The 26,925-nt window shown below is 35.9% G+C and overlaps 1 protein-coding gene across 1 annotated transcript in view; it reads left to right on the forward strand.

Annotated features, from left to right (window-relative positions):
* LOC103270773 (adhesion G protein-coupled receptor L3) overlaps positions 1–26,925 on the forward strand; it is a gene marked incomplete at its 3' end in the record, with an annotated part of 680,895 nt that overhangs the window by 549,842 nt on the left and 104,128 nt on the right. Inside the window, exon 9 of the mRNA XM_008068295.2 lies at positions 8,097–8,177. Coding sequence (XP_008066486.2) covers positions 8,097–8,177 — 81 coding nt within the window. The remainder of the gene's footprint in view (positions 1–8,096; positions 8,178–26,925) is intronic.

A 26,925-nucleotide genomic window follows, 5' to 3' on the forward strand; every position in this document is an offset into this window, starting at 1 on the left:
GCGACAGAGTGAGACTCCAACTCAAAAATAAAAAAAAAAAATTATTATAGTAATAATAATAATAATAATAATGATGATGATGTAATTGTCTCCTACTTAATAATTATATTATTGGGGGAAATAAAACTGAGATGTAATACACAATTTCTGGAGAACACAAAATTACAAATCTTAAATATGCATAACAGAATTTGAATATAGATTCTATTTTATCTTTTTTTTTTTCTTTCTCGGAATTTGATATCTAAGCTGCATGTGGAAAAGGGTTAAATGACTGGTATCTTCTTTTGATGCAAAGTTTTGATAAGTGAATTTATTTGTATATAAAAGTATGGGCTCAAGAAATTCATAAACTATGAACTTTATGAAATTTTTACCATGAAGATAATGCCAAAGAAACTTCCTCATCTTCTCTTTTGTCAAAAGCACTACATAGTATGATGACTCATTTTTCCAAATATCACAAGAGAATTAAAAGAGTGAATGTGTCACATGACTTTTATTTTGCAGAGTCAAAGTACCCTTATTGTGTTCATTCTTCTACCTGTCTTTCCTAGACTCACTCCAAAGAGATTTTCTTCTCAATTATCAAAATTATTTTGGTCTTTCTTATAGAAAAGAAATAATAATTTTTAAAACATATTGAACACCTAGTGAGTTACAAATATTTACCAGGCTTCCTTTACTTTAGTAAGTTGATTTCCCAGTTAAAATCTATAGTCTTATATCTTTGATTATAAGTTCGAAGAGTTCACCAATTTCTTTCCAGTACTTGGTATCGGTCACATAGTAGACAGTCATTAAATATTATCCAAATGAATAAATGAGTACTTTAAGGAATTCGTGTAAGGTCATTCCTAGTTTCTTTCTCTTTTGTCATTATTTCTGTTGTTGAAGTGTTATTTTGCTCAATCTTTGCAAGGGCTGTGTGCCCTGATTTCTCGTTCTTTTTTATTTTTATTTTTTCCAGTGTTTGGATTTTCTGTTGTTGTTGTTGTTATTGTAATGCTTTCTACAACAGGTTTTTGGGATTTCATGGAATTTTTTTTTTGAAATGATGCTTCCAAAATTTAACATTTGTCATTTAACCACCAAGTCTATGTTTATGCTTGTGGAATAAAAAAAAAATGTGTAGTTTTGTAAAGTAGGTTCCCTTGTATGTCTAAAATTCATTGTGAATGTAAAGCATTGCTCATGCCAATGGAACTTTAACAGGAGGACCAAAGTGATAGTTTGCAAGCTGCAAGATTTCCTTCTCTTTATGATTGGTTGATTTCTATCTGACAACTGCTTTAATGAATTTCACATTAAATTCACTTTTCAAAACATATCTTCTTAATTTTCAAGTATAATAATGATATTGTGGTTATTTTCAAAGAACCCTTACATTTTATAGATGCACTGTCAAATAACTTACAGATGAAATTATATGATATCTAAGATTTGCTTCAGAATATTTTGGAAGGGACCATGGGAGGTAGAAGATAAAACAGTCTAGGTCCTGATTTGACCATTGCTGAAGCTGAATGTTAGCCTTATATTTTTATTCTTTCTTTTTCTTTATACTTTTCTGAACTTTTATTTTTTAATCATCTTTTTCACCTTTGGTTCCCTGCCCCCTATCTCTGTCACTCCTATGGTCTGTAAGTATTCACCCGTAATGTACTTTCTGCCTTCCATGCCCACCTTGGTCTTTTTCTAGACCAACACTAGCTCTTCCCTCAGATCTCAGTTTTCTCCTCCCTCACTTCCCTGGCCTCAGTTGGGCACACTGTTGTGCTCTTTTCTCTTACCTCTCTCAAGGTACATATCAGACGTCACGTAATCACTTAATCCTGCATCCAGATTGAAATCTCTCAGTGGAGGGAAGCTGTTATCTTGTTTACATGGTATCCTTAATGCTGGTCACAGAGTGGCTGGAGTTAACTTTGCTTCAAATGATTCCATCTGTTTTCTGTGTGGCAAGTAATATCCCCTAGGGAGAAGCCCATCAGTAACCTTTGCTCTTCCATCAATGACTTTATATCCTGAATAAGTCAAGCATGTAGTTGTTTTTCTACTATCTCATATTTTACTAAATTCACTGAAAATACACATGACTAATAAGATGAAGGGTGAGGAAAAAAACCAGAATAAAGAGATAGGTTTAAAATTGGCAACTTTACAAATCTTTTCTTTGATGATTACTTTTGATTGGTGTTTACATCGTCACCTGAAAGCTTACTTTATAAATGCCAGATGGTTGTAGTCAGAGTGGGATCTGAAGACAAAAAAGCAAGCTGTTATGCTAAGCATGCTCAATTTTCCATTGGTACAAACAACACATTGACCTCTAGTATTTTTTTTTATCAGCTGCAGTGATTATTTTCAACAAGAAATTATGCCTTTTTTTTTTTGAGGATGCTCAGAGCTACTTTCAGAGTGTTTAAAAAACTTAGAAAAATTCCACATGCCATTCTTAAATGTAGTTTGGTGTGAGTTCTCTCAATTCCACAAGGAGTCATTATTATTGTAGTAGAGCAGAGAGATATAACTTGCTATCATACTAAAGGTTGTAAAAGCAAAATGATAATATTATTAAAAACCTCAGGAGTAAAAATGTGGCAACTATTTTATAGCCTTTAATGGAGGGGGGGTTATATCGTATCTCTAGAGTAAAATAATCTAGATCAGCAGCTGAAAAATTTAAAACAAACAAAAAAAAAAGAAGGCATAAAATCTGCCTGGAGGGCCATAAACTATTAAACTTGTTTACAGCACTATATAGAAAATGGGGGAAAATTGAGTTGAAAAATGGCATAACTGGAGAAACCAATGGAGATTTTATGGTAGTAAAATATGTTTTTACTTTAGAAAAAAAAGTGTTTATTTTCCCAATTGCATATCTCCATATTTTATTTATGTCTTCTTTTATCCATTAGTCATTGGTGACATTATAATTATGTTTATGTTTATGCATGACATTTGAAATAAATGGGTTGGGAAAAGAGTGTCTGATACCAGCTTATTTTGTTCTTTCAGTCTTATTTATTAAACCTAAATTTGAACCTTTATCTATAGTTTATATTTTTAGAGTTGCTTATAAAATCAGTACTGTCTCTAGCCATCTCTTAAACTCTTTATTATCTTTAATTTTATTTTTTTGAGTCAGGTCTTACTCTGTTGCCCAGGCTGGAGTACAGTAGCACAACCGTGGTGCAGCATAGCCTTGATTTGCTGTGCTCAGGCGATCCTTCTGCGTCAGCCTCTGAATAGCTGGTGCTATAGGCAAATATTGCTATGCCCAGCTAATTTTTTATTTGTTGTAGCGATGAGGCCTCGCTAACTCCTGGACTCAAGTGATCCTCTCACTTTGGCCTCCCAAGGTGCTGGAATTATGGGTGTGAGCCACTGGGCCCTTTTGAACTCTTTAAATACTGTTCATGAAAATTGAATTAAGCCTTTCTTGAGCATTCTATTTAAAATTGCTACCTGGCCCTTCCATTCCAAATCCCCTTTAGCCTGTTCTAAGTTGTTTTTATTGCCTGTAACAACCTAAACACGTAACTGACGTATTTACTATGTTTCTTGTGTGCTTTCTGTCTCTCTTTACATAAGAGTATGGACTATCATTTATTATAGTATTTCATGTGTACCAAGTACCTAGAAATACACCTATGCCTGATGAATTGATAAATGAAAGAATTAATGTGTAGTAATAATAATAGCAAAACATTACTAAGTACTTTGCTGTATACTAAGTACTATTTTAATTGCTACATGTGTTATTCTTCAAAACATCCTGTGAAGTCGGTGTTATTATAATTCCTATTATATGAACGAGGAAATTAAGGCACATAGAAGTTAAGCAATTTGATATTCACTTAACGTTTTGGGTAATGTGACTAATAAGTGCCAGAATCTGGATACTAACACAGGCTGTCCTGCTTCTGGGTCATGATGCTACTCATTGTGCTAAACTATCTCTAGTTTGTAGACATAGCTTTATGAAAAAAAGTACATATTTTAATAAATGAATAGCTCTCAACCTTTTTAATGTCTCAACCACCTGAAAGAGCATACCTCACATGCATAGAAACTAAAACCTTTCTAAGGGCTTCAGAGGTAAGAAAGCATGGGGATTGTAAGTAGTTTTCTGCAGGCTGTCTGTAAAGCCTCCATTTCTACCTGTCCTCTGGCATCACTCTTGACAACCACCACCTTGATTTGACTTTTGAAAAAGTCTCCAACTGTTCAAAATGTCCATTTCTTCATGCTAAAATTTTGCTTTGGAACTTTAAGCTATCAGATGTCTTTCTCCCTCCCAATTCCATGGTTCTATGAATGTATTTCTGTCCTGAAATGTATAGGTAAAATATTAACTGTAGAAAGAGAGAAAAACCTTTTCCTGTACCAAATGCTGGTCAAGTTCTTCCTGTTTGAACTTTAGTAGAAATTGCATGGGTTTCTCAATGCAACAGAAATTAATTGAAAGTTGAGAAAGACGTTGAAGATACAAAAATACAAAAATAATGACTTTTCCAGAAATCATGATAATCTTTGGATTTCTGCTGCAACACTGGGCTTTATTGACAAGACCCTTGAAATGTTTACATCTGTGGCATACCTGACAGTGGATAGTTCACATTTGTTTCAGAACAAGAGTTGTTTGTGTTTTTTTTTCCCTGCCCACTTCCCCTAGTGTTGGCGTCTTCTCCCTTTATTCTCATTTGCCTAGTCGGTTATTGATATTAAAAAAAAAAACTTAGAGAATTTCAAGTTTGGTATATGTATATCCCTAGTATTAGCTTGCTAGAGTTGCAAGGTAGCAAAATACCACAGACTGGGTAGCTTGACCAACAGATATTTTTCCCTCATACTTCTGGAGGACAGAGGTCTGAGATCAGGCTGTCAGTCAACAGGATTGCTTTCTTTCAGAAGGTTTCCCCTTAGCTTGTAGACATCACCTTCTCCATTCATCCAAATCTGATCTCTCCTCCGTGTGTGTGCATCCTGGGTGTCTCTTTTTTGTTTTAAATTTCTAAAAGGAATCATTTATTATTAATTTTTTTACATGTATAAGTCAAAATACGAAGGAATCTATTGTCATACATGATATTCCTGACATACAAACTTATTATATATTGGTGTTTATGTAATTACAATTGCACACACGTAATTATAGATTTTATTTTTTAATTATTTTATTTTAGTTTCCGGGATACACATGCATATTTGTTACATGGACATATTGTGTAGTGGTGGGGATTGGGTCTCACGTGGTTCATTCCCTAGATGAACACTATGTTTCCTATAGGTAGTTTCTGAGCCCTAGTTCCTCTTCCCCATTCTCCAGTGTCTATTATTTCTGTCTTTGTGACTGTTTAGCTCCCATATATGAGTGAGAACATGTGGTGTTTGGTTTTCTGATTCTAAGTCAGTTTATGTAGGATGATGATCTCCAGCTCCAACCATGGTGCTGCAAAGGACTCTTTCTTTGCTTTTTGCTAGATCATTTTTCTCTTTCTTCTCTCTCAGTGGGGATGTACTATCAACATCAGGCTCAAATTCTCTGCTTTATCTCTCTGTATATACTCCCTTAGGAAGATTGTTCCTACCCAGATTTCACAGTCATTTTAATATTAATTATTTCAAAATTTGGTCAACCCTGACTTAACCACCTTTAAAAGAAATAACAAACCGAAAAGTATCTCCATGGTACTGAAAGCTTCCTATACTGGTACTGAAAAGTAAAATAGTACAGCCTCTTTGGAAATCAGACAGTTTCTCAAAATATATACATGGGTTTACCAGAATGATGCAGTAATTCCACTTGTAGGTATATATCCAAGAGAAATGCACACAAAAACTTGAATATGAAAGTTTGTAGCAATATTGTTCATGATAACCAAAAAATGGAAATGAACTGAAATATCCTTCTACTGATAAAGGGATTAATACAACATGGTATGTCTGTGCAATGAAATATTATTTGACAACAGAAAGGAATGAAGTACTGATTCTTGCTACAACATAGATGAGGTTTTTTAAATTATGTTGAGTGAAAGAATCTGATCGCAAATATACAATCACACAGTATATAATTCCTTACCAGAATAGGCAAATCTAGAGAGATACAAAGTATATGACTAAAGATGCCAGGCTTGAGAGGAAATGGGGGGTGATGGATAATGGAGCTGGAATTTCTTCTTGTGGTGATGATAATGTTCTAAAATTGATTGTGGTGGTGGTTATACAACTCTGAGAATATACAAAAAGCCATTGAATTGTATAATTGGGTGATTGTTATGGTATGTGAATTGTACAGTAACACAATGTGTGTATGAATATATACATATATGATATCTCCATGCAAATGTATCATTTTACCTAGAGTAAATATGAGTTAAAAACTAATTCAAAAGTTACCCTCCCATTTTCCTCTGGCCACTGTTCTTTGGTTTAAAAAGTGTATATATTAACAAAGTACATAGTAATGGTAGCTGTATAAAAGGAGATGAGTGAGTGCTTTGTAGTTATTATTGTACATGATAAGAGCTCTGTTCCAGAGTTAGACATGAAATCAATATGATAGTACACACTGAGGTCATTTTGAGTCAATATAAAGGGAAAGACATTATTTTTATTAAAGGATCTACAAGTTTCCAAACCAATTTAAATGTAATGACACAGGACCTTAGAAATAGAAATGTATCTGCAACCATCATGTTACATAAGCAAACAAGTGGTTTTATAATTAAGATAATCTGAAGTTTCTAACAAACTGTATTAAACATGAACTGCTAATGGTACACAATTGGTGTCCTGTTCCTTTTATAATAGTGCTTTTAGTGTTCCACTGAAACATGGCCAGAGAATGTGCAATATTCTTGGTTACTATTATGAGAGACTCTATATTACATCCCCACTGTCTCTGCTGTTAGTTAGAAAAATACTGGGAGCAACGACAGCTACTATCAACAGGGAGCCATATTAATTATTTGAAATGTGCCTCATAAGAGGAATCAGCAGAGTTTATTACAAGTTGAATATTACTTGAAACGAGAAGGTTATTCCAACTGTTATCATAATCTATGTATCATTAACTTTCCTTGTTTAGGAAAAGAGATTAACAACCTTGTAAATTGCTATAGTAAATGTGTGAAATATATAACAGCATATTCCCATTGTAAAAAGAAAGTGGTGGGTTCACCATTTCTACCCAAACCTTCTTTATACAAAGTAGCTTTAGAAATTAAACTGACTCTGTGATGATGCTTTCTAGTCTCAAAATCCTAATTGCTTAATGGATACCAACTATAGTTACTGTGACTGTCAGAAAATTTTTTTTTGTATTTAACCTGACAGTTTTTAAAATCAACATTTTGGCCTTCAAATCAACTTTAACACTTTAAATTCATGAGGCAGAAAGTGGATTACAAATGTGTGTGTGAGCTGATAGAATGCTTTGCAAGGAACAGAGATGAGCCTATCTACTTTTTAAATTTTGGTTAACTAGGTTAGTTACTGTTTTTTTTTATCAGACAAGGAGAAATACCTTTTTATTTTTATTCAAATAATGGAAGTAAATCTTAGAGGTGAAATATAAATTAGCCAGGCGGTAAATGATCCAAACAAATACTTCTCAAAATGTTATCTATATATTGGATGCCAGTCTGCAAACTGTTTATTATTGATCTGCCATGAAGTAAGTGAAGAAATTGAGTGTAAGTGATTAGAAACACTTTGTTACTTATAACAAAGTAACAGAGAACTTTTTGTCTACATTATCTAACAATTAAAAAATGGACTTATATTTTTTGTCTTTGTTTTTTGTTCTTTCATTTCATTTTCCTTATAATTCACTTTAAAAAAAATTATCACTCCACAACAAATTTGTAATTTAACAACAACAAAAAAAAGATAGTTGGAAATGCACTGCTCTAATTGGGTGATGTTTGGATGGCACATAATGTTTTTATATTTGGGCAGATCTGTCTACACTGTATAATGGTTATTAATTCAATGTGGAGTGAGATAATGTAACATCATAAAAACAAAGAAAGGGAAAAGACATAATTACAATATCTTCCTAACACTTCTTTTTGGGTCCACAGGGCAAGCACATCATGGACAAGTTTCATACATTTCTCCACCAATTCACCTTGACTCCGAGCTAGAAAGGCCCTCTGTTAGAGGTGAGTTTTTCATTTTGCACTCATTCTTTGATGAAGGCAATTAATCAAACTAAAGAAGATTGTAAATACATATTTTGTAATGCAGTACTTTTTATAAAAGCAGGGGATAAATGAAGTATGTGAGTAATCTGGAGATGCAACAAGTCTTCATTATAAATTAAAATGTGCAATATTTTTCCAAGAAATGTTTATGAACCAAAATTCAATGGCTTCAAGAAATAGAGATTGATAGTGATTTAACAAGTGGTGGGATATTTCATGAAAGACAGCTTTGATTTAGAGATAACCATTTAACTATTACTTTTTGTACTGGGACTTTCTTCATCTGCTGTCCTAGTTTTTACATTAAGATACCTTAATCTAAGTCATATTGATGGATTTTTTCCCTTGAAAGTGGCATTATTATTTTTAAAAGTCATTTTTGTATTAATATGATCATTTAGTTTTAAAAATATATTAACTAAAATTATATATTTTAAAATCATGACTATCACTTTCAGGTAAAGATTTTTTAAAATAAATAGCCATACAAGGTAAAAATTGAAAGATAATATTTACTACCTTAGAGTCTAAATACAGAATTAATCTTTCTGCTTTTATAGAAATAGTTATCAATGACTCTCAAATGTTTCATGATGTTCAAAACTATATTATATGATATGTCTTTTAATTTTATAAATAACAAATATTCCCGGGTTAACTATTTGGTTCTAAGTAATGGAGTATATTTTCTTATGTTTTCAACAATGTGATTACTTGATAAAATAAAAGTCATTAGGTCTGAGTTTTGTGAGCATATTTTCTGTATAGGCTAGTTTTCTCATACGAGTCCCTTACCTTTTCCTATCTATACAATAAATTTTTTTTTTCTTTTTTTATTATGAAGTTGTGGGGTACAGTTAAGGGTTAGGTATACAATTGCGTTTCATTCAGGCACCTTGTTGATTTGGGGTGTTTCCCCGTTCCCAGACAGATATTTGCTACTGTTAATCCCATCTCCCTTCCCCCACCATAGTTTCCCAGTACAGTCAGTCATTTTCGTATAGTATTGCATTGGATGTTTAAGGTCCATTATATGAGTGAGAACATGTGATATTCGGATCTTTGTTTCTGTGAGAGGTCACTCAGTATTATAGACTCTAGTTCCATCCAGGTTGCTGCGAAATTCATGATTTTGTTCTTTTTGATGGCTGCGTAGTATTCCATCATGTATATGTACCATATTTTTTTAATCCAGTCCTCTTTTGATGGGCAGCATGGCTATTTCCAGGTTCTTGATATTGTGAACAACGCTGCGATAAACATGCGTGTGCAGGCAACCTCACTAATCACCAGGGAGATGCAAATCAAAACCACACTGAGATACCACCTAACCCCAGTCAGAATGGCAATTATCAACAAGTCAAAAAATAACAGCTGCTAGAGAGGGTGTGGTGAAAAGGAAACACTTCTACACTGTTGGTGGTAGTGTAAACTAGTGCAACCTCTGTGGAAAGCAGTGTGGTGATTCCTAAAAGCTCTAAATACCAACCTCCCATATGACCCTGCAATCCCCCTACTGGGAATATATCCTGAAGAACACAAATCACTCTATACAGTAAATTTTTACCAGTGTTTTAAGGATCTGCTTTATCAGTTCTTCTGTGAAATCTTCCCTAACTTTGCTAGGGAGGAGCTCTCTACATGCCTCGGTTCTCCAACTGCTCCCTGTGCTTCCCTCAGTTATTACACCTAAGACCTTATATTTCATTTTGCAAATGTGTGTTTCCTGCTTTTATTTGCATACTCCTTGAGGGCACAGTGTCTCATACTTATTTTCCCGAACCATTGGTCTGTGCTTGGCACAATGTAGAAACTCATTCATTCAATTCTAAGTGACAGAGAAGGTGACAGCTTAGCTTCTGAAGGATGCATCTGTGTTTTTCAAGAGGAAAACGGAACAGAAATGATAAGGGAATCTCATGAAGGGGAAGCAGAATGAGCCAAAGCATGAATACGCGAACGTGTGTAATATTTTTAAGGAAGTGTGCTGGATATATAATAAAATGGGAGCAATTCTAGAGGGAAAGACTGGAGAGATATAATAAGGCATATTGTGAAGGATTCTGCATCTCATGCCAAGGAATCCCTATTTTATCCTGGAAAAAAAAAAAACATGAACTATTTTCATTTCCTTTCCGTGTCACTGGAATGTTACATCATAACATCATAACATTATCAGTTCTAGATATGAAAAAAACATTTCTGATGTTAGTGTAGGTGATGACTGGGGAAGAGATTGGCAGAAGGAGGCTGTTTCAGAAGGTCAGATAAAAGATGACAGGGAAATTAGTTAGGAGTGTGTCAGCGGCAATGTGAGGATCTGAGAAATATTTTGAAGAGACATGACATTTGAATGACTAGATACAGGGAAAGGACAGAAGTGCCTCTGAGCTGTTTATATTGATTAACTGCTTGCATGCTGTCATGGTTTGAATGTTTGTATCTCCTCCAAAGTTCATGCTGAAACTTAATTTTCAATGAAACAATATTGAAGGTGGGCCTTTAGGAAGTGATAAAGTCCTGAGGGCTCTGGTCTCCTGAATGGATGAATGGTCTTTTAAGAGGGCCAGGGGAAACTAGCTAGGCCCGTTTTGCCCTTCTACCTCCGCCATGTGAGGATGCAGCAGCCCACACCAGACGCTGAATCTACCAACCCTTGATCTTGGACTTCTCAGTCTCCAGAACTGTCAGAAAATACATTTCTGCTCTCTATAACTTATTCAGTTTCAGGTTTTTGTTGCAACAGCACAACAGACTGAGATAGTTGCTTATGACATAATCTCTTGCTATGTGGAATAGATATGAATTATAAACTGATATATTGTTTTAGACTTATTAATTCTTAGTAGAATGTTTTTCCTATCAAAAATGGAAGACTATTTATACAAGTTATAACTCTATTAGAATTCACATCTTTAAACATGCCCCCAGTACGATTTCAGAAAGAGTGTTAAAGGTCATGGGTAGGGAGGTATCACTAATAATCTATACTCTAAAACTTAGTGATGCAAAACAAGAAACATGAGTATAGTTCTGAGACTTGGTTGAGTCAGAAGCATACCAACTTAACTCAGACCAGATTGTTTAGTAGATTGCAGGTTGGTTTTGCAGGGGAGGGGACTCCCTCACAGTTTTAACAATTGCCTTGATGTCATCTGGGGTGATGACCACATGTTTCTTTCTCATTCAGCAGGCTAATTTAGGCTCATTCCCATGAGGAAGAAGAGCTCCCAACAGTAGAAAGGCGAGTGCTGAAGTTCAAGTGTTTCTCAAGCCTTGGCTTGTGTCATATTCACTAATGTTTGATTGGCCAAAGCAAGTTACATAGCCATCCTGACTTAAGAGAGCCCAAATAGATTAAATCTCCTATGCACAGGACCAAGGATATAGGAAGGAGAGGATTGAAGCCATTTGAGAACTTCCAAATAGATTGAAGCCATTTGAGAACTTCCAAATAGGCATATAGAAAGTAAAATAAATTTAGGAAGAAATAAGAAAAAAAAGTGATAAAATAAAGGGGTTTAGAATAAATAATAAGGTTGATGAAGTTGTCAATTCTAGACCTTTCTTACCTCTAGCTTCTCCAGCTACTACACATAAGCTCAAAAATATGAACTTAGCAATGCGAATTTGAGATAATATAAAATAAAGTCTAGCATCTGGTGACTATTACTGTGTACTTTTTGGTTCATTTCCGTGGCATATGGGAGGAAAATGGGCTTTGGAACCACACAGACCTGCATGACCTTGGGAATTTTCTGCCTGTCTTCTGTAGAACAAGGATAATAATGCCACCATGACAGGTTTATTAGGATGATCAAGTGAAATAATACATGTGTGGTTCCTGGAAAATATCTGACATATATCAGACCCTGAGGAGCTGGTAGGTAGGTATACATTGTTAAAAACTTAACTTTAAGCCGGGCTCGGTGGCTCAGCCTGTAATCCCTCGCCTTTGGGAGGCTGAGGTGAGTGGATTGCCTGAGCCCATGGGTTCGAGACCCGCCTGGGCAGCAAGACCTCACCTATACAATAAATCAAAAAATCAGCCGGGCGTGGTAGCACATGCCTGTAATTCCAGCTACTCGGAAGGCTGAGGCAGAAGGATCGCCGGAACCCAGCAGGTCGAGGCTGTGGTGGCCGGGAGCGGCCACTGCACTCCAGTCTGGGAGACAGAGTGAGACTCCAACTCAAAAAAAAAAAACAAAACTTAGCTTTAAAATGATATCACCTTTGTAGGGATGGTATTGAACCAGTGAAGAATGAATAACTATAATCCAACTGTCATTTCTGCCTAATATCAACCTCAGATTGTGCTCTCTACCTTAGAATTATTGTCCTGATAATTTCTACTTCTCATATTATTCCTTTACATACATTGACCCAGGGACCCTCTTAAATTGTTCCATGATTAATGTAATTGTGTCTGTAATTATTAGCTCATGTGACATAGCCCTGCAATTTTCAAAATAAGAATATTTAGTTAGATGAATAAAGAGGGTTGTACAAATTACCAAAATAACATTGCAAAAAATCTTGTTCATTTTTCTTAAGACTATCTCATATTTTAATTAAAGATAATATTGGAAATTTCATAGAGTTGCAAAACAATATAATTAGTCTAAAACCACAAAATATTTCCTTTCAATTATCACTTCTCATCTTCTTTTATGATTTTTAGGTATACTGCACACTTGTTGGTATTTATATATTTGAATTATATATGCAAACCCTATGTTTCTCTCTGTTTATCTTTTGACAGAGGGAGGAGAGGGGAAGAGAGAGGATTTTTCTTGTAATAGGTTTTTATCTAAATTTTTATATAATATGACTTATTACAGTATTTAAATCATTGGAATTCTATCTCCAATAGTTTTTTGAGATTATATAACAATATCCTTTGAATTACCTATAAATTAACAGTAGTTAAACATCTTAGCTTTTTTTCTTTTTTTTTTTTTTTTTTTTTGAGTGGGGAGTCTCATTCTGTCACCCAGGCTAAAGTGCAGTGGCACACTCACGGCCACCAAAGCCTCACCCTGCTGAGCTCAGGCGATCCTTCCACCTCAGTCTTCCAAGTAGCTGGAACCACGGCTGGCTAATTTTTCAATTTATTGTAGAGCGAGGTCTCACCAAGTTGCTCAGACTGGTCTTGAACCTCTGGGCTCAGGCAATCTTTTCGCCTCGGCCTCCCAAAATGCTGGGATTACAGACATGAGCCACCACGCCTGGCCTTTTTTCTATTTTTCTACAATAATTTTATACATATTGAAAATCTGAGAGATATCTCTGTGTTTTCTTTATTCTACTGACCTGTGTCTCTTTATACCTTTTTCTTTGTCATCCTGGAACAATTTCACCAGTCTAAATGCATGTTAATGTCTTGGGAATCATTGGTTCATATATTAATTCCTTCTGTATTTTATGGATTTGACTATATTCTTATAATAATATAAGAATTAGTTATAAAATGGTAAATCATAATTTTCAGTTATCCATCAATCTAGCAACATGAAACAAAATGTTTAAAATTTATTAATATAGTTACCAATATTAGCACATGAAAAGTTTGTTTAGAAAATATAAACTCAATCTAACATATAATAACAGAGAAGATACTTTAGATAATTTGCTATTTTATTATTTTGTCATTTGAAGTGTCTTGGATTGCTTCGTACTTTTTTTTTTTTGAGTAGGAGTCTCACTCTGTCTCCCAGGCTGGAGTGTAGTGGCACACTCACGACCACCAAAGCCTTGACCTACTGAGCTCAGGTAGTCCTTCCAAGTAACTGGAACCGTAGGCATGTGCCTCCACACCCGGCTAATTTTTTGATTTATTGTAGAGACAAGGTCTTGCTATCTGTTCAGACTGGTCTTGAACCCCTGAGCTCAGTCAATCCTCTCACCTCTGCCTCCCAAAGTACTGGGATTACAGGCTTGAGTAACTACACCTCACTAAAGACAATTTATTTTATTTCATTTTTTTAAGTTGAAGTCTTACTCTGTCATCCAGGCAGGAGTGCAGTGGCACACTCACAGCCAATACAGCCTCGACCTGCTGTGCTCAGGTGATCCTTCCAATTCAGCCTTTCAAGTAGCTGGAACTACAGACACACGCTACCATGTCCAGCTTATTTTTTTTATTTATTGTAAAGATGAGCTATCACCAAGTTGCCCAAGCTGGTCTTGAACCCCTGAGTTTAGGCAATCCTCTTGCCTCGGTCTCCCAAAGTGCTGGGATTACAGGTTTGAGCCACCGCTCCTGGTCAGTACTTTTAAAAATAATAATTGTGCTTTGAGTGTTAGAGACAATGAGATGATTACTGGCAACTTTGAAATTGTGTTTTGAAACTCCATCTTGAAAATTATATATAATTATATACACGTGCATGTATTTTATATGTATAAAATCATATTGCTATTCCCCCTTTTCCCCCTCACCTGTGAATCATTTTGACCTGAATCTATATGTCACCATCTTTCCTCCTTTTACTTCCCTTGATATGTTTTATTTTCACTGTTTTTTAATGGAAATAATATTTTGTGATATTGATACATCTGTTTATCATATTCATAGTATATATTTTTTTATGTTGGACATTTCAATTATTCCCAAAATGCTCTTAGTAATCACATGGAAAATGTAGTGGCAAGTTACAAAATACCCTTGAATAAAGTGGTGCGCTTTCTACAATTGCACAGTAGCTACTGTATATAAATCCAGTGGCACTTGCCCACTAATGAGTAAATTTGAGGGATTTTGTTATTTAAATCTAAGGCAATCATACATGATATAATTTATGCCTGTGATGATTTTATGTGCATTCTTCAATTTACAGATTTTATTACTGAATAGGGGTATAAATTCCAATAGTTTACTAGTGCATTAATGTCACAATACATTACAAGGTAATTAACCAGAGCTGCCACTATAAATAGAAAAATAGTCACAGCCTTCACTATAAACTACTTAATAAAAATAAGGTTCTGAATCAGCATTCACCATTATAGTATTTTTTCTTGCCACACGTCTCATTAATCAAGACTTTTAAAAAAGCTTTATCTAGAAGCACTATTATTTTTAAACCTTTCATTATTAAAACAAGTTTGTTATGATTTTGTAGTTAATGTAATGGGATTGATTATACATTTCTTTATGCAAAAAAGTTCTACATGTTTTTGAGACATATTTCTCTATTTTATAAAAGTGGAAATCAAAGAAAGACTGCTATGATAATTTTGTGGCAGATTTGTAAATAAGTACTTTGGAGTTTTTAGCACGACTCTATTAAAAGTTGCAGTTCTGAAGGTCATGTGTCCCCCAGTAAACTCTCCTTCTTTCCAACCTTTATTTTGCCTCAGAACTCCTCACATGCAATATAGCCTACTCTAGATCATGTCTTAATATTTAAGACAGGCAGAATTACTCAATGAAGATGATAGGTCAGGAATTTGTGTAGAAGGTAAATCAGAATCCTGCGTAGAGGCATATATTTTTTGAGGTTTAAATATACAAGATGGGGCATACCCTTCAGTTGAGACTGTGTTGCTTTCTGTTTTTGTTTCATTGTTTTCCTATACAGCTTGGTGACAGCCTTAGCAGTCAATTATAGAAGCCATCCTAGGAATTCTTAACCACATCATTAACAATTCAAGTTAGAGAAATTCCTGTCAGTGACCAAGAAAAGACACTAGCTTCAAAAAAAATACCCTCCTAACGTTATACTAATGGTGTGCTAAGGATGATATTTTGAATAGTTTGCTATATAAAAATTTTGACAGCCATCGAATATACTTCACCTTCCAATATGGTAAACCACTGGTTATAAAACTGATATAAACTGTATTGCATTTATTTTATGTAGTCTTTCTTTAGGTGGGGTCTTAAGAAGTCTAATAATGAATACGAGTTGGCTAATTGTTGAAAGTTACAATTTATACTCTGAGACAAAGCTATTTGCTCACATTTGAAAGATTTCATTTTTGTTACTTTTTCTATAATAAACTGAGTAATATAAGCATGCTTCAATTGACACATAATCAACGAACTAGAATAATACCAGGCATTAAGTTTCATGTGCAAATTGAATTACATTCAGCAAATCCACACACTGAAAATATTTTTTAAGGTTCAAAATAAGCAGATGGTCATGCCTGGTGAATCTGTATTAGAAATAGGCTGTAAGCAAAGAGTTAGCATCACAAATTAAAGATATTAACACACAGTATAATCTAGTGAAATACAAAAACAGTTGAAATGGATTAAAATAAAATAGGAATGTGACATCTGGCATCATCACTGAAGAGTCGGCAGGCCTGTTCTCTGCTATTGTATGATGGAGCTTTTCTAACTTATCTGGTTAGCAGACATTATATGATAGAACATAAATTCTCTAGCTTTACCCACTCTTATCCCAAGAGAATAAAAATGAATCTTGCATATAAGAAGTACTTTGGTCATGCTAAATTAAATTTTTTTGCAGTTTTTAAAGTATACTATGAACACCTACAAGGTATAGACAGAGAGTATTAGCTTGTTAGTATTAATGGTAAGCACAAATTCCATTTATTAAGTATGTGCCTTGTATCAAACACAGAAAAAAATACATTATACACTGTCTCATTGAGTCTCACAAGGATATTATCACTTTTTTAGTCAGACTTAGTGATCATTATCATCGTATTTATAGAATTAAGCATAGTACATATCATAAGACTATATAGTACTAATTGAATTTGAATTGAATTGAATTGAATGAAATTAGATTGTAAATGTATTTACAATGTATTTGTTATTCAGTACTGTGAGGAATAAGTATGCGGGTTTTGTAAACCTATCACATACTTTACAAATATAAGTTACTGTTTAAAAGCTAACATTTTTCATTTGAAACAATTTAGCACATTCTTTCTGGCCCTTCATGGTCTATAATTTATAGATGGAGGATACTTATCCCAGACAGTAGAGTGGCCTGATGTTTTTTCATACTAAGTTCTTAATTGAATTGTCCTGGTCGTCTCTAAATGAGCTGGATGAGAAGGGAGAGTTTGTTTGAATACTCCCTTCATGCTGGCTCATAGAATTATATTCTTAGTACTCAAAAAGCATTCAATAAGACTTGGTACTGTCATGCTCTGAACATTCTCCTCCAGATTTGATGTGACTGATAGCAGATCCGGTGACAATGATCCTTGACATGAATACGGTGATTCCCAAGATTATTCACTGACCCAGCTTTCCAAAGGTGTACTGTAGATTTTAGAACTTATTTCTCATTGTCCTATTTTTGTTTTGTTTTTATTTTTTATTTTTTGTGTTCAAGGTAGGGTTTCACTCTGTTACCCAGGCTTCAGTACATTGGCGCCATCACAGCTCATTGCTGCCTCAAACTCTTGGACTCAAGTGATCCTCCTGTCTCAGCCCCCCAAGTAGCTGAGATTACAGGAGTGTGCCACCATGCCCAGTTAATTTTCCTATTCTCTGTAGAGACCAAGTCTTGCTATGTTGCCCAGTCTGGTATTGAGCTCCTGGGCTCAAGTGATCCTTCTCCTTTGGCCTCCCAAATTGCTGAGATGACAGGCATGAGTCACTGCACCGGACCTTTTGTTTTAGTGTCATTTATAATAGAGGGAGTATAGCTACTTTATCTTGATCTGAGAAAAAATAATTAATATTTGGTAAATATCACAAGTTTTGACAGTGAGGTATTGCTAATCAGTAATAATAATAATAGTAAATGTTTACTATGTAAATTACTGTAAATCATACGTTCAAACTAATCTATATGACCCCCTCTCCCAATCTCATAATACTCTTCAGGATTTTCTGCAGACACCACCATTTTGAGTGGACCTGGTATGAACACTTACCATTTGTTCCTGACTCTATTCTAAGCACTTGTCTTGGATTATTGATTTCCCAAATCTGATGAAGCAGGTAGTAATATTATTGTAATTTGTAAATGAAAAAACTGAGATAGGCCGAGGTGAGAGGATTGCCTGAGCCCACAGGTTCGAGACCAGCCTGGGCAACATGGCAAGACCTTATCTCTACAATAAATAAAGAAAAATTAGCCAGACATGGTGGTATGTTCCTGGGGTTCCAGCTCCGTGGGAGACTGAGGCAGAAGGATCGCCTGAACTCAGCAGGTTGAGGCTGTGGTGGCTGTGAGCGTGCCACTGCACTCCAGCCTGGGTGACAGAGTGAGACTCTGATCCCCCCAAAAAATTAAGACATAGATTCTTTAACTTCATAAGACGGATGTAAGTAGTAAGGCTAGGAGCCAGGATTCAAACCTAGGCATGTATAAAAATCTGCTATGGCAGTTTTTCATCCATACAAAAGGGACTGTAGCTTATGTCTAGCATTATATACTGTTATAAGTAAATCCTAATGAAATATATTACCAGCAAGGGGTGAGGAGAATTTGATCATTCGTAGTATAATATTTTTAAGAAAATCCCTCATCATCTTTATTATTCACGTTAAGAACATAATATAACAAAAGTAGTTTGAAGTGACAAATAATTTTTTGTGTATACTTGTTGTCTTCTATAAAATAAAATATTTTTGTTCTGTGGCTAACTTGTTACCTTTTACTGTTTTCATAAACATCTTACTGTTTCTTTCAGAAGAGGTGTCTAAAATCAAACTGCAAAAAAAAGGCCAGACATTCTGATGATGTATTACAAATTGTATACAAGCTGATATACTCAATCTTGTTATAATTAATCTGTGATAATGTATCCTTTTTTATTGTTTCAAAATTCTCTCCCCCAAATATTTATGTAACCACCAGAAAATCATTTTATACCTGTGTAGCCAAAATTAATTACCTTGCTGCCTGGAGCAGACAGCTGGCTGGTATTTGTGTTGGCTGCTACCACCAAAGTCAGAGGGGGTGAAGAAGGAGGTCTGCCTTGACCTCCAAATGTAACAGGCGCCTCATCCCCACCTGCTGAATACCCACAGCTGCAAGAGTCCAAATTATTTGGCGCACTCACATGACACATGCACACATACACGCCACTCAGGAGAATTTTCTTGCATACAACAATTCCTACTTAATGACACAGGAAGAAAATACTTATGATAAAAAATTATATTGGTAAATCCTTACATTTTAAATGATCTTTTACTCTTAGAGTCAATTGCCTGAGATTAGGTAAAGATCTTGTTTTCTCTATATTCGTCTTTTATACCTTGACAGTAGGGGTTGGTACAGTTATACAATCTCCACCTCCATATCACACTTGGATAATGAGAATCTTTCCCCTGGGCTGCTCAAAGGCATATGCTTCTGTATAGAAAGCATTGACTTAACTATCACTCGCCCTGTAACACCCCAAGCAGCATTGCCTTCACACTCAGAAGCACTTGACTCTCTCAGTACGATAAAGCACTTTTCTCTCTGTTAGTTACAGCTCTGGGTCCAGCAATTCTTTCCAGTTCTTAAGAGTTCAGTGGAAAACAATATCCCTTGCTGTTACGTTTGGCATCTGGTTCTCCTGAATAGAGTCAAATGGAAGTACACAGCATGAAAACCAATGCCTGCATTTGATCCTGGTAACCCAGTTTGCTAAGCATATGACCGTGGACAAATCTCATACCCACACCACTTCACATTCTCCAACAGTTCTTGTTCCCAAGGTTAAGTATCAAATATCAAATATGATATTAGATGTGAAAGTGCTTTATAGCTTGTTTAATTCTTTAAAAATACTGGGTTAATTTAATTTAGCAGCAATACTGTATTGCTCTGGTCTCAAGCTCAATATATCTCATATATGGTAAGATCAAGAAAGAAAGCACTCAACAAAGTTTTCAATGTTCTTGTCCTTCTTAAATCCTATTGACTTAATTATGATACAACTTTAATTTTACATAAAAATCATATTTTCCTTGTGAAGGTTGTACACTAAAAATCTTAAACATGTATCAAACAATTTATTATAGTTGTATATGAAACTTTGCACCAGCTTTTCTCTGTGTACTCCTGTAAGACTCCAACTTTCCTTCAATATTCAACAAATTGTTTTATGTTGCTATAGCTTATACATTCATTAAATTCTGAAGTTAGAGGATATGGCAAAAAAAGAACACTTAGAAAAAAATTCCTTCAATTATTCATAAAATATGGTATGCCTAAGAGGGAGTTATTCCCTAATATCAGAAAATATGACTACAGGTTGATCGTGGTGGCTCATGCCTCTAATCCCAATGCTTTGGGAGACTGAGGACAGCGGATCACTTGAGGCCAGGAGTTCAAGACTAGTCTGGGCAACATGATGAGACACTGTCTCCACAAAAAACATTAAAAATAAAAATCAACTGGGTGTAGTGGCTTGTCCCTGTATCCCCAACTACTCAAGAGGCTGAGGCAGGAGGATCAATTGAGCCTGGCAGTTCGAGGCTATAGTGAACTATAAACACACCACTGCACTCCACCCTGAGACACAGAATAGGACCCTGTCTTTGAAACAATAAAAAATTGAATCAAATATACATTTTTAAAATATGAATACAGGCCAGGCATGGTGACTCACACATATAATTCTAGCATTTTGAGAGGCTGAGGTGGGAAGACTGCTTGAACCCAGGATTTTGAGATCAATTTAGGCAACATAGTGAGACCTAATATCTACCCGAAAAAAAAAAAAATTAGCCTGGTGTGATGGAGCATGTCTATAGTCCCTGCTACTACTTGGGAAGCTGAGGTAGGAGGATTGCCTGAGCTCATGAGGAGGTCAAGGCTGTGGTGAACTGTGATCATTCCACTGTACTCCAGCCTGAGTGACAGAGTGAGACCATAACTCAAGCAAAAAAAAAAATGTGAATACGGAAATACTGTAAATCTTTCTGGAGTGTGGAGATACTTGAATAATGGAAGATATAGGGAGATAGATATCAAACCAAGGGAATATGGTCATTATTCATCAGTCATTCTGGGCTGTGTGCTCACCGATTAAAATGGCAAGTAGGATCTTTTGGATATATACACCTGAATTTAAGTCAAATTCTTTTTTTTTTTCTTAAAGCAGGATTTATTGAGAGGATAGGAAAGCTCCCATAGTGGGAGGGGACCTGAGGTGGTTGACCCAAATTCATTTTTGATGGGACTGTACTGTAGTGAACGCCTACTATATGCGTGAACTCTATGGGAGAGGTGAACAGTAGATAAACTATTGATTAAGCAATCAAAAGTATAAATAATTATGATTACAGCTATAAAAAAGATGTAAGGTAGTTTAGGAAAGCTACTTTAGGGAGGTGACCATTGAGTTGAAGAATAAAAAATGATAGTGAGTTGGCCATGATTATCATTGGTGGGCAGTGAATTCAGAGGTTTCTAAGTAGGAAATTTATGATATGTCATAATATGTCGGTGGGAGTGAGCAGTTTATAAGTCTGCCAAGACTTATCTTCTCAAGGACCATATACTCTAGACAGATGAAAGTATAAATAAACAAAAAAATTAAACAAGTAAATAGGCAAGATAATTTCCGGAACATTGTAAGAGGACGAATTAGGGATATAGACAGTGGATTTGGAAAGGACCTACCTAAACCATGTTTCAGTCATGCAGGGCCTTGTAGGACATGAAGGAAGCTAGGTTTTTATTTTAAGAGCAGTGTCTATCCCTGAAGGATTTTTTCACAGAGTACTCTGTAATCTGATTTCAATGTTTAAAAGATGACTCTAGCTACAGAGTGAAGAAATGTTTAGAGAAAGGTAAATCCAATCATATTGGTATAGCCTTTGCTTAAAATTTCATTTACAGAATTCCCTCCTGCCACTTGCCTTCTCTGAAGATTCTCTTTCCTTTCTTCCTTCCATTTCCCACGCCAGTTCCTGGCCCCTGGGTAATATGTGGCTTCTCTTCTCTGATCCAGGGATAGCAGAAGTGCTTGGAAACAGGCAAAGGCAAATTGCAGGACTAAGTTCTGAACCCATAAGAGCAGCACCTCAGAGAACACATGTCTAGATGCCCTGGGGTTATAGCCCCTGCTGAGAATAAGAACAAACGTTTACTGCTAACTGATAACCTATAAAAAGACTGTACTTGGGAAGCCCATACACAGGGTCAAATTCTCATGCTACGCACACTGAATATCTGAATATCAGTCCTGTTAAGCAAGAATAGTTTTAGACTCCTGCCTGGTGATTTTGAAGCTAGTAATCTGTTGACAAGGTTAACCTGTATTGCCTCTAGAACTGAGTAAATCTTCAGTGTGAACAATTGATGTGGTATTAACTGCAAAGAAAGAAACTGGCAAAAGGAATTATGGCCTAGACTATCAGGTCTCTGTGGACTAAACCTAGCCACTCCAAATATGAGAGAGGTGTTGGGAAATCACAAAGGCATCCAAGCATAGAAGGCTTTAATACAACTATTTTGCATAGAAATGATGACTCCAGTGAGTAAGGTAGAATGGGAGCAGGGAGAATTTGTAGGCTAGTTCATGAAATGTTCTTGAGAGAAGAAACTAAAAGACAGTAGCAATGGAAATAAAGAAGACATGATAGATTCATAGACACTGCAGTTACAGTCTAATAGGACTCGTGATTGTTTGGATTTGCTGGATACATTGAAAGAGAGATTCCTTGATTTCTAATTTGGAAAATGTGGGCGGATGTTGGTACTGTTCTGGAAGACAAGGGCAATTCATGTTCTAACTACAGATCACCCATTATTAATTCTTTGAATGTACATGTACCATGAAACGTGATTGGAAAGCAGTTTCTTTCAGTCTGTGGGAGATGTAAAAAATAATTTCAGGAGTGTCTGAGACCTTTAGCCTTTTCTAAGTAATTGAATTGGCCCTTTGGTCACCAGGTGGTTAGTTATCCAAAGATGTAATTTATTTAGAAAGTATGACTAGTGGATTTATGTGATACTGAGTCTGATAAAGATCTTTCCTGGAACCTGAAAGGCATGCCTGCCAGAATTTATTTAGGTTTTAATAAATGAATAAATGAAGCCAAGACTATAGAGTGGGAACCACCTCTGGTCACCAAATGGGCCATGTCTTTTCTATGTTTCACTATTTGGGAAAATTGTACTTCTACAATTCAAATGTGTGTGTTCATTTCGGAGGGAAACCTCAGGGCATACTTGTTTGTTTGTTAGATAAAACCATTCTTGAAGACAGAATGCAGAGCATACAGGCTACACCGCAAGCACATAAAACCTGAGATACCAGATGGAAAATGTCTTAGCTTTGTATTTCTGATTTTCTAAAGTAAAAAATAAATAAATAAGTAAATGAGTAAACATTCACATTTTGCTTCTGTTGTTCTCTCCTGTTACATAAATATGTAATGTCGGGGTCTTATAGACAGTGAGCTTTAAAACATATGCTCAGAGCTTTAAAATCACCCTGATCCCACCCTTATAAAAAAATAAAACCTGCAGCAATATTTTTCTTTATAAAATCTTCTCAGATGAAATATTTTCTGATGAGTTTAAATGTATGTGAACCACCGCTCTGGAGAATTTCTTAATTGAGTACATCATTTTGTACTTTATTGAAATGTGTACTTTGAAAACATTGGCGAAATTTGCCATTTCCCACCTGGCATCAGCAACAGCTGGAGCCTGGACCATTTATGATGGCCTATACTCGTGCCGTACTAATCTAAAGCAAATGCCATATTAACGGCTACCCTCCTGCCCCTTCTTCTGTTAAATGTATCTAAGGTAAAAGTAAGAGCATAATATTTTATTTAAGCTCAGCTAGTCTTCTTTTTCTCTTCTTCTCTTTTCATTCCTATTGCTCTAAGACTCTTACTAGTGGTCATGCTCTCAAATGAAATATTTATAGGAAAAAAGATTTGTTTTAAATGAGCAGATGGGCCAGGCCTAAGACAAGCTGCTATATTAATAAACATGTGTGGTGCTTTATCAGCAAAGGAGCCTATTTTGACATTTCTTCTGGATGATTTGTATAGCCTATCACTATCACACCTGGTGCAGGGACAATAAATGGGCACTTAATAGTCAAGCAGTGTGCGAACACCTTCCATTATAACTTCATTATGTCAGATATGATCATCTATTACTGAATGTCAGACACTTAATTTATGATCAGTTGCCCTATGGAATTAGTGGTCATACACATGAATAGTCCATTCACATCACTTTTACTGTAAATTTTTGCTCCCAATACCAGCTTTCTTTTTTAAGTACATGGAATTAATTGGATTTGCTTTGGGATGTCAGAATATGAGATGTTTAGTTTTATCTTTGTGAAATTCGAGAAGAGGGTAAATGTGAACCACATATGATATAAAATCCCATGCTCAATTATGTTAATGTACAAATCTGTTACAAGTAGTAAATGTAATTCTTTAGTTACCTTTACTGATGAACTTCAGTTTGATTTTGGTAAAGTGACAATGCTCTTGGGGAAAAGTAAAACAAAACTTCTTCCTAGAGATCTGCTATACAACAAATTACACATAATTAGTGCTGTACTGTACACTTAAAAATCAGTTAAGGCCAGGCGCGGTGGCTTATGTCTGTAATCCCAGCATTTTGAGAGTTCAAGGCAGGAGAATTGCTTGAACCCAGAAAATCGAGACTACTCTGAGCAACATAGTGAGACCTCATCTCGTACCAAAAAAAAATCAGAAAACTTAGCTGGGAGTGGTGGCATGTACCTACTTATAGTCCCAGCTACTTGGGAGGTTGAGGTGGGAGGATGGCTTAAGCCCAGAAGGGTAAGGCTGCAGTGAACTGGGATCATGCCACTGCACTCCAACCTGGACAAAAGAGTGTGACCCTATCTAAAAGAAAAATTCGTTGAGGAAAAATGTTATGCTATGTGTTTTTTAACCACATTTTTTTAAAAGGCTCTCCATTGGACAGCACAAACATATATACAGTTAACTGTGGCACTATCAAAACAATATGTGCAAAAGAGTGAAAAGAGAAGCTTAGGTCTATGAGGTGCATGAAGGAAACCAGGGAACAAATAACTCTGAAGTCTTTAAGAATAGTGTTCCCTGCTGGCTTCTGTCATACCTTTTCTGCCTTCTCTTTGCATTCAGGCAGAACTTCACCATGTCTGTTTTCAAGATGACTATTAGACAGATCTTCAGTGCCTGTGAAAATACAATCTATGAAAAAGATTGTTTCAGAGATGTCTAAACTGCTATCTCAGGAGGACTTAAGGATTGGGGCAATGACAAGACCAGTCATATAGGAAAAGAAATCTCAAAGACTGTTTAACAATCAATAAAACTATTTGACTAGCCAGATTAGGAAGAAACTGAGTGCTACAGATTAGGAAAACATTAACAAACTGGTAAGAGAGATGGACAGCATCAAAATGAATCTACAGTAGACACCAACACCATGCTACAATTATCTTAGATTATCTGAAAGAAGGTTCCATCTGGGTCATAATATTATTGACCTGGGTATATTCCACCTAGTTCTAGCTTGTGCCATCCTAAATAATAAGCAGGAGAGCAAGAATTCTGATTCTAACAACATTCACAGTTTCAATGTGATGAATCATAATACTGACACTGGAAACGTTATAGCAGAAGATCATTGCCTTCTTTGTGGAACCTGTGGACTGAAAGAAATCATGCATTTTAGAGGGGATGTCTTCAAGAGTTAAACGACGTCATCAAAGATAAATAAGGGAAAGACGTTCAGGGAGGGATAACTAGGAAAGATAAGGGCTTTTAAGTTATTCCTAATATTCCAAATAAGTTAACAGCCCTGGTAACGGTGAACGAGTGAAAGAATGCAATTTCAAAGTCTGAATGGTGAACGAGTGAAAGAATGCAATTTCAAAGTCTGGTTACATGGATACATTTGTAACTTAGCTGCTGTCTCTGAGTTTTACTCTCCATTGGCAGTGGTAGACAATAGGCACAGTAGTCTCTGGAATACCCCTTTAACCTGAATGACTGGAAAGCTCATTAAGACATCCAGGTTATAGGGAAGATCATTGAATAACCAACCCAAATAAAATCATGAAGATTTAACTGGTGAAAACTCATGCTAAGGTGACCTGTGGTGATTCTGGCTAAGACTCTTCAGGGATACACGTCTCCCAAAAGAACTTATCAAGACTGCTGTCTTTTACAGATCTGTACCTTTGGGCAAGTGTAACTGGACTGAAGGGGCAGCTGGCAGCAAGTCTCAGCTAAATGGCAAAAAATTCCAAAACCTGCAGAGTAAGCTTCACATCAGAGAGCCCTGAGCCAGTTTCAGCACTAGACAGCAGAGTAGACCTGAGAACCTGTTCTAAACCACCAGAGTGGTCCTTGGCAATATGGAGGGCAAGGGAAAGCTTTCCATATATCCCCTAAGCATAACTGAAGATGAACTGACAAAAGGCAGATTAATAGGATAAAAAGTCATACAAGATTTGCTTAATGTACATATGGACACAGGAGCCATACCCAATGTAAGATTCGAAGAGCACCCAGATGGTTGAGGTTTAAATACTGTCTTCATGGAGTATAAATGTATGGACCTGGGAGACAGACATCTTTAGAAGTTGGATGCAGCCGGGATTGCCTGAGCCCAAGGGTTCGAGACCCGCCTGGGCAACTTGGTGAGACCTCATCTCTACAATAAAATCAAAAATTAGCTGGGCATGGTAGTGCATGCCTGTAGTTCTAGCTACTTGCAAGCTGAGGTGGAAGGATCGCCGGAGCCCAGCAAGTCGAGGCTGCGGTGGC

This window comes from Carlito syrichta, unplaced genomic scaffold (genome assembly GCF_000164805.1).
Source record: "Carlito syrichta isolate Samal-C Ts95f unplaced genomic scaffold, Tarsius_syrichta-2.0.1 Scaffold309933, whole genome shotgun sequence".
Classification (NCBI taxonomy): domain Eukaryota; kingdom Metazoa; phylum Chordata; class Mammalia; order Primates; family Tarsiidae; genus Carlito; species Carlito syrichta.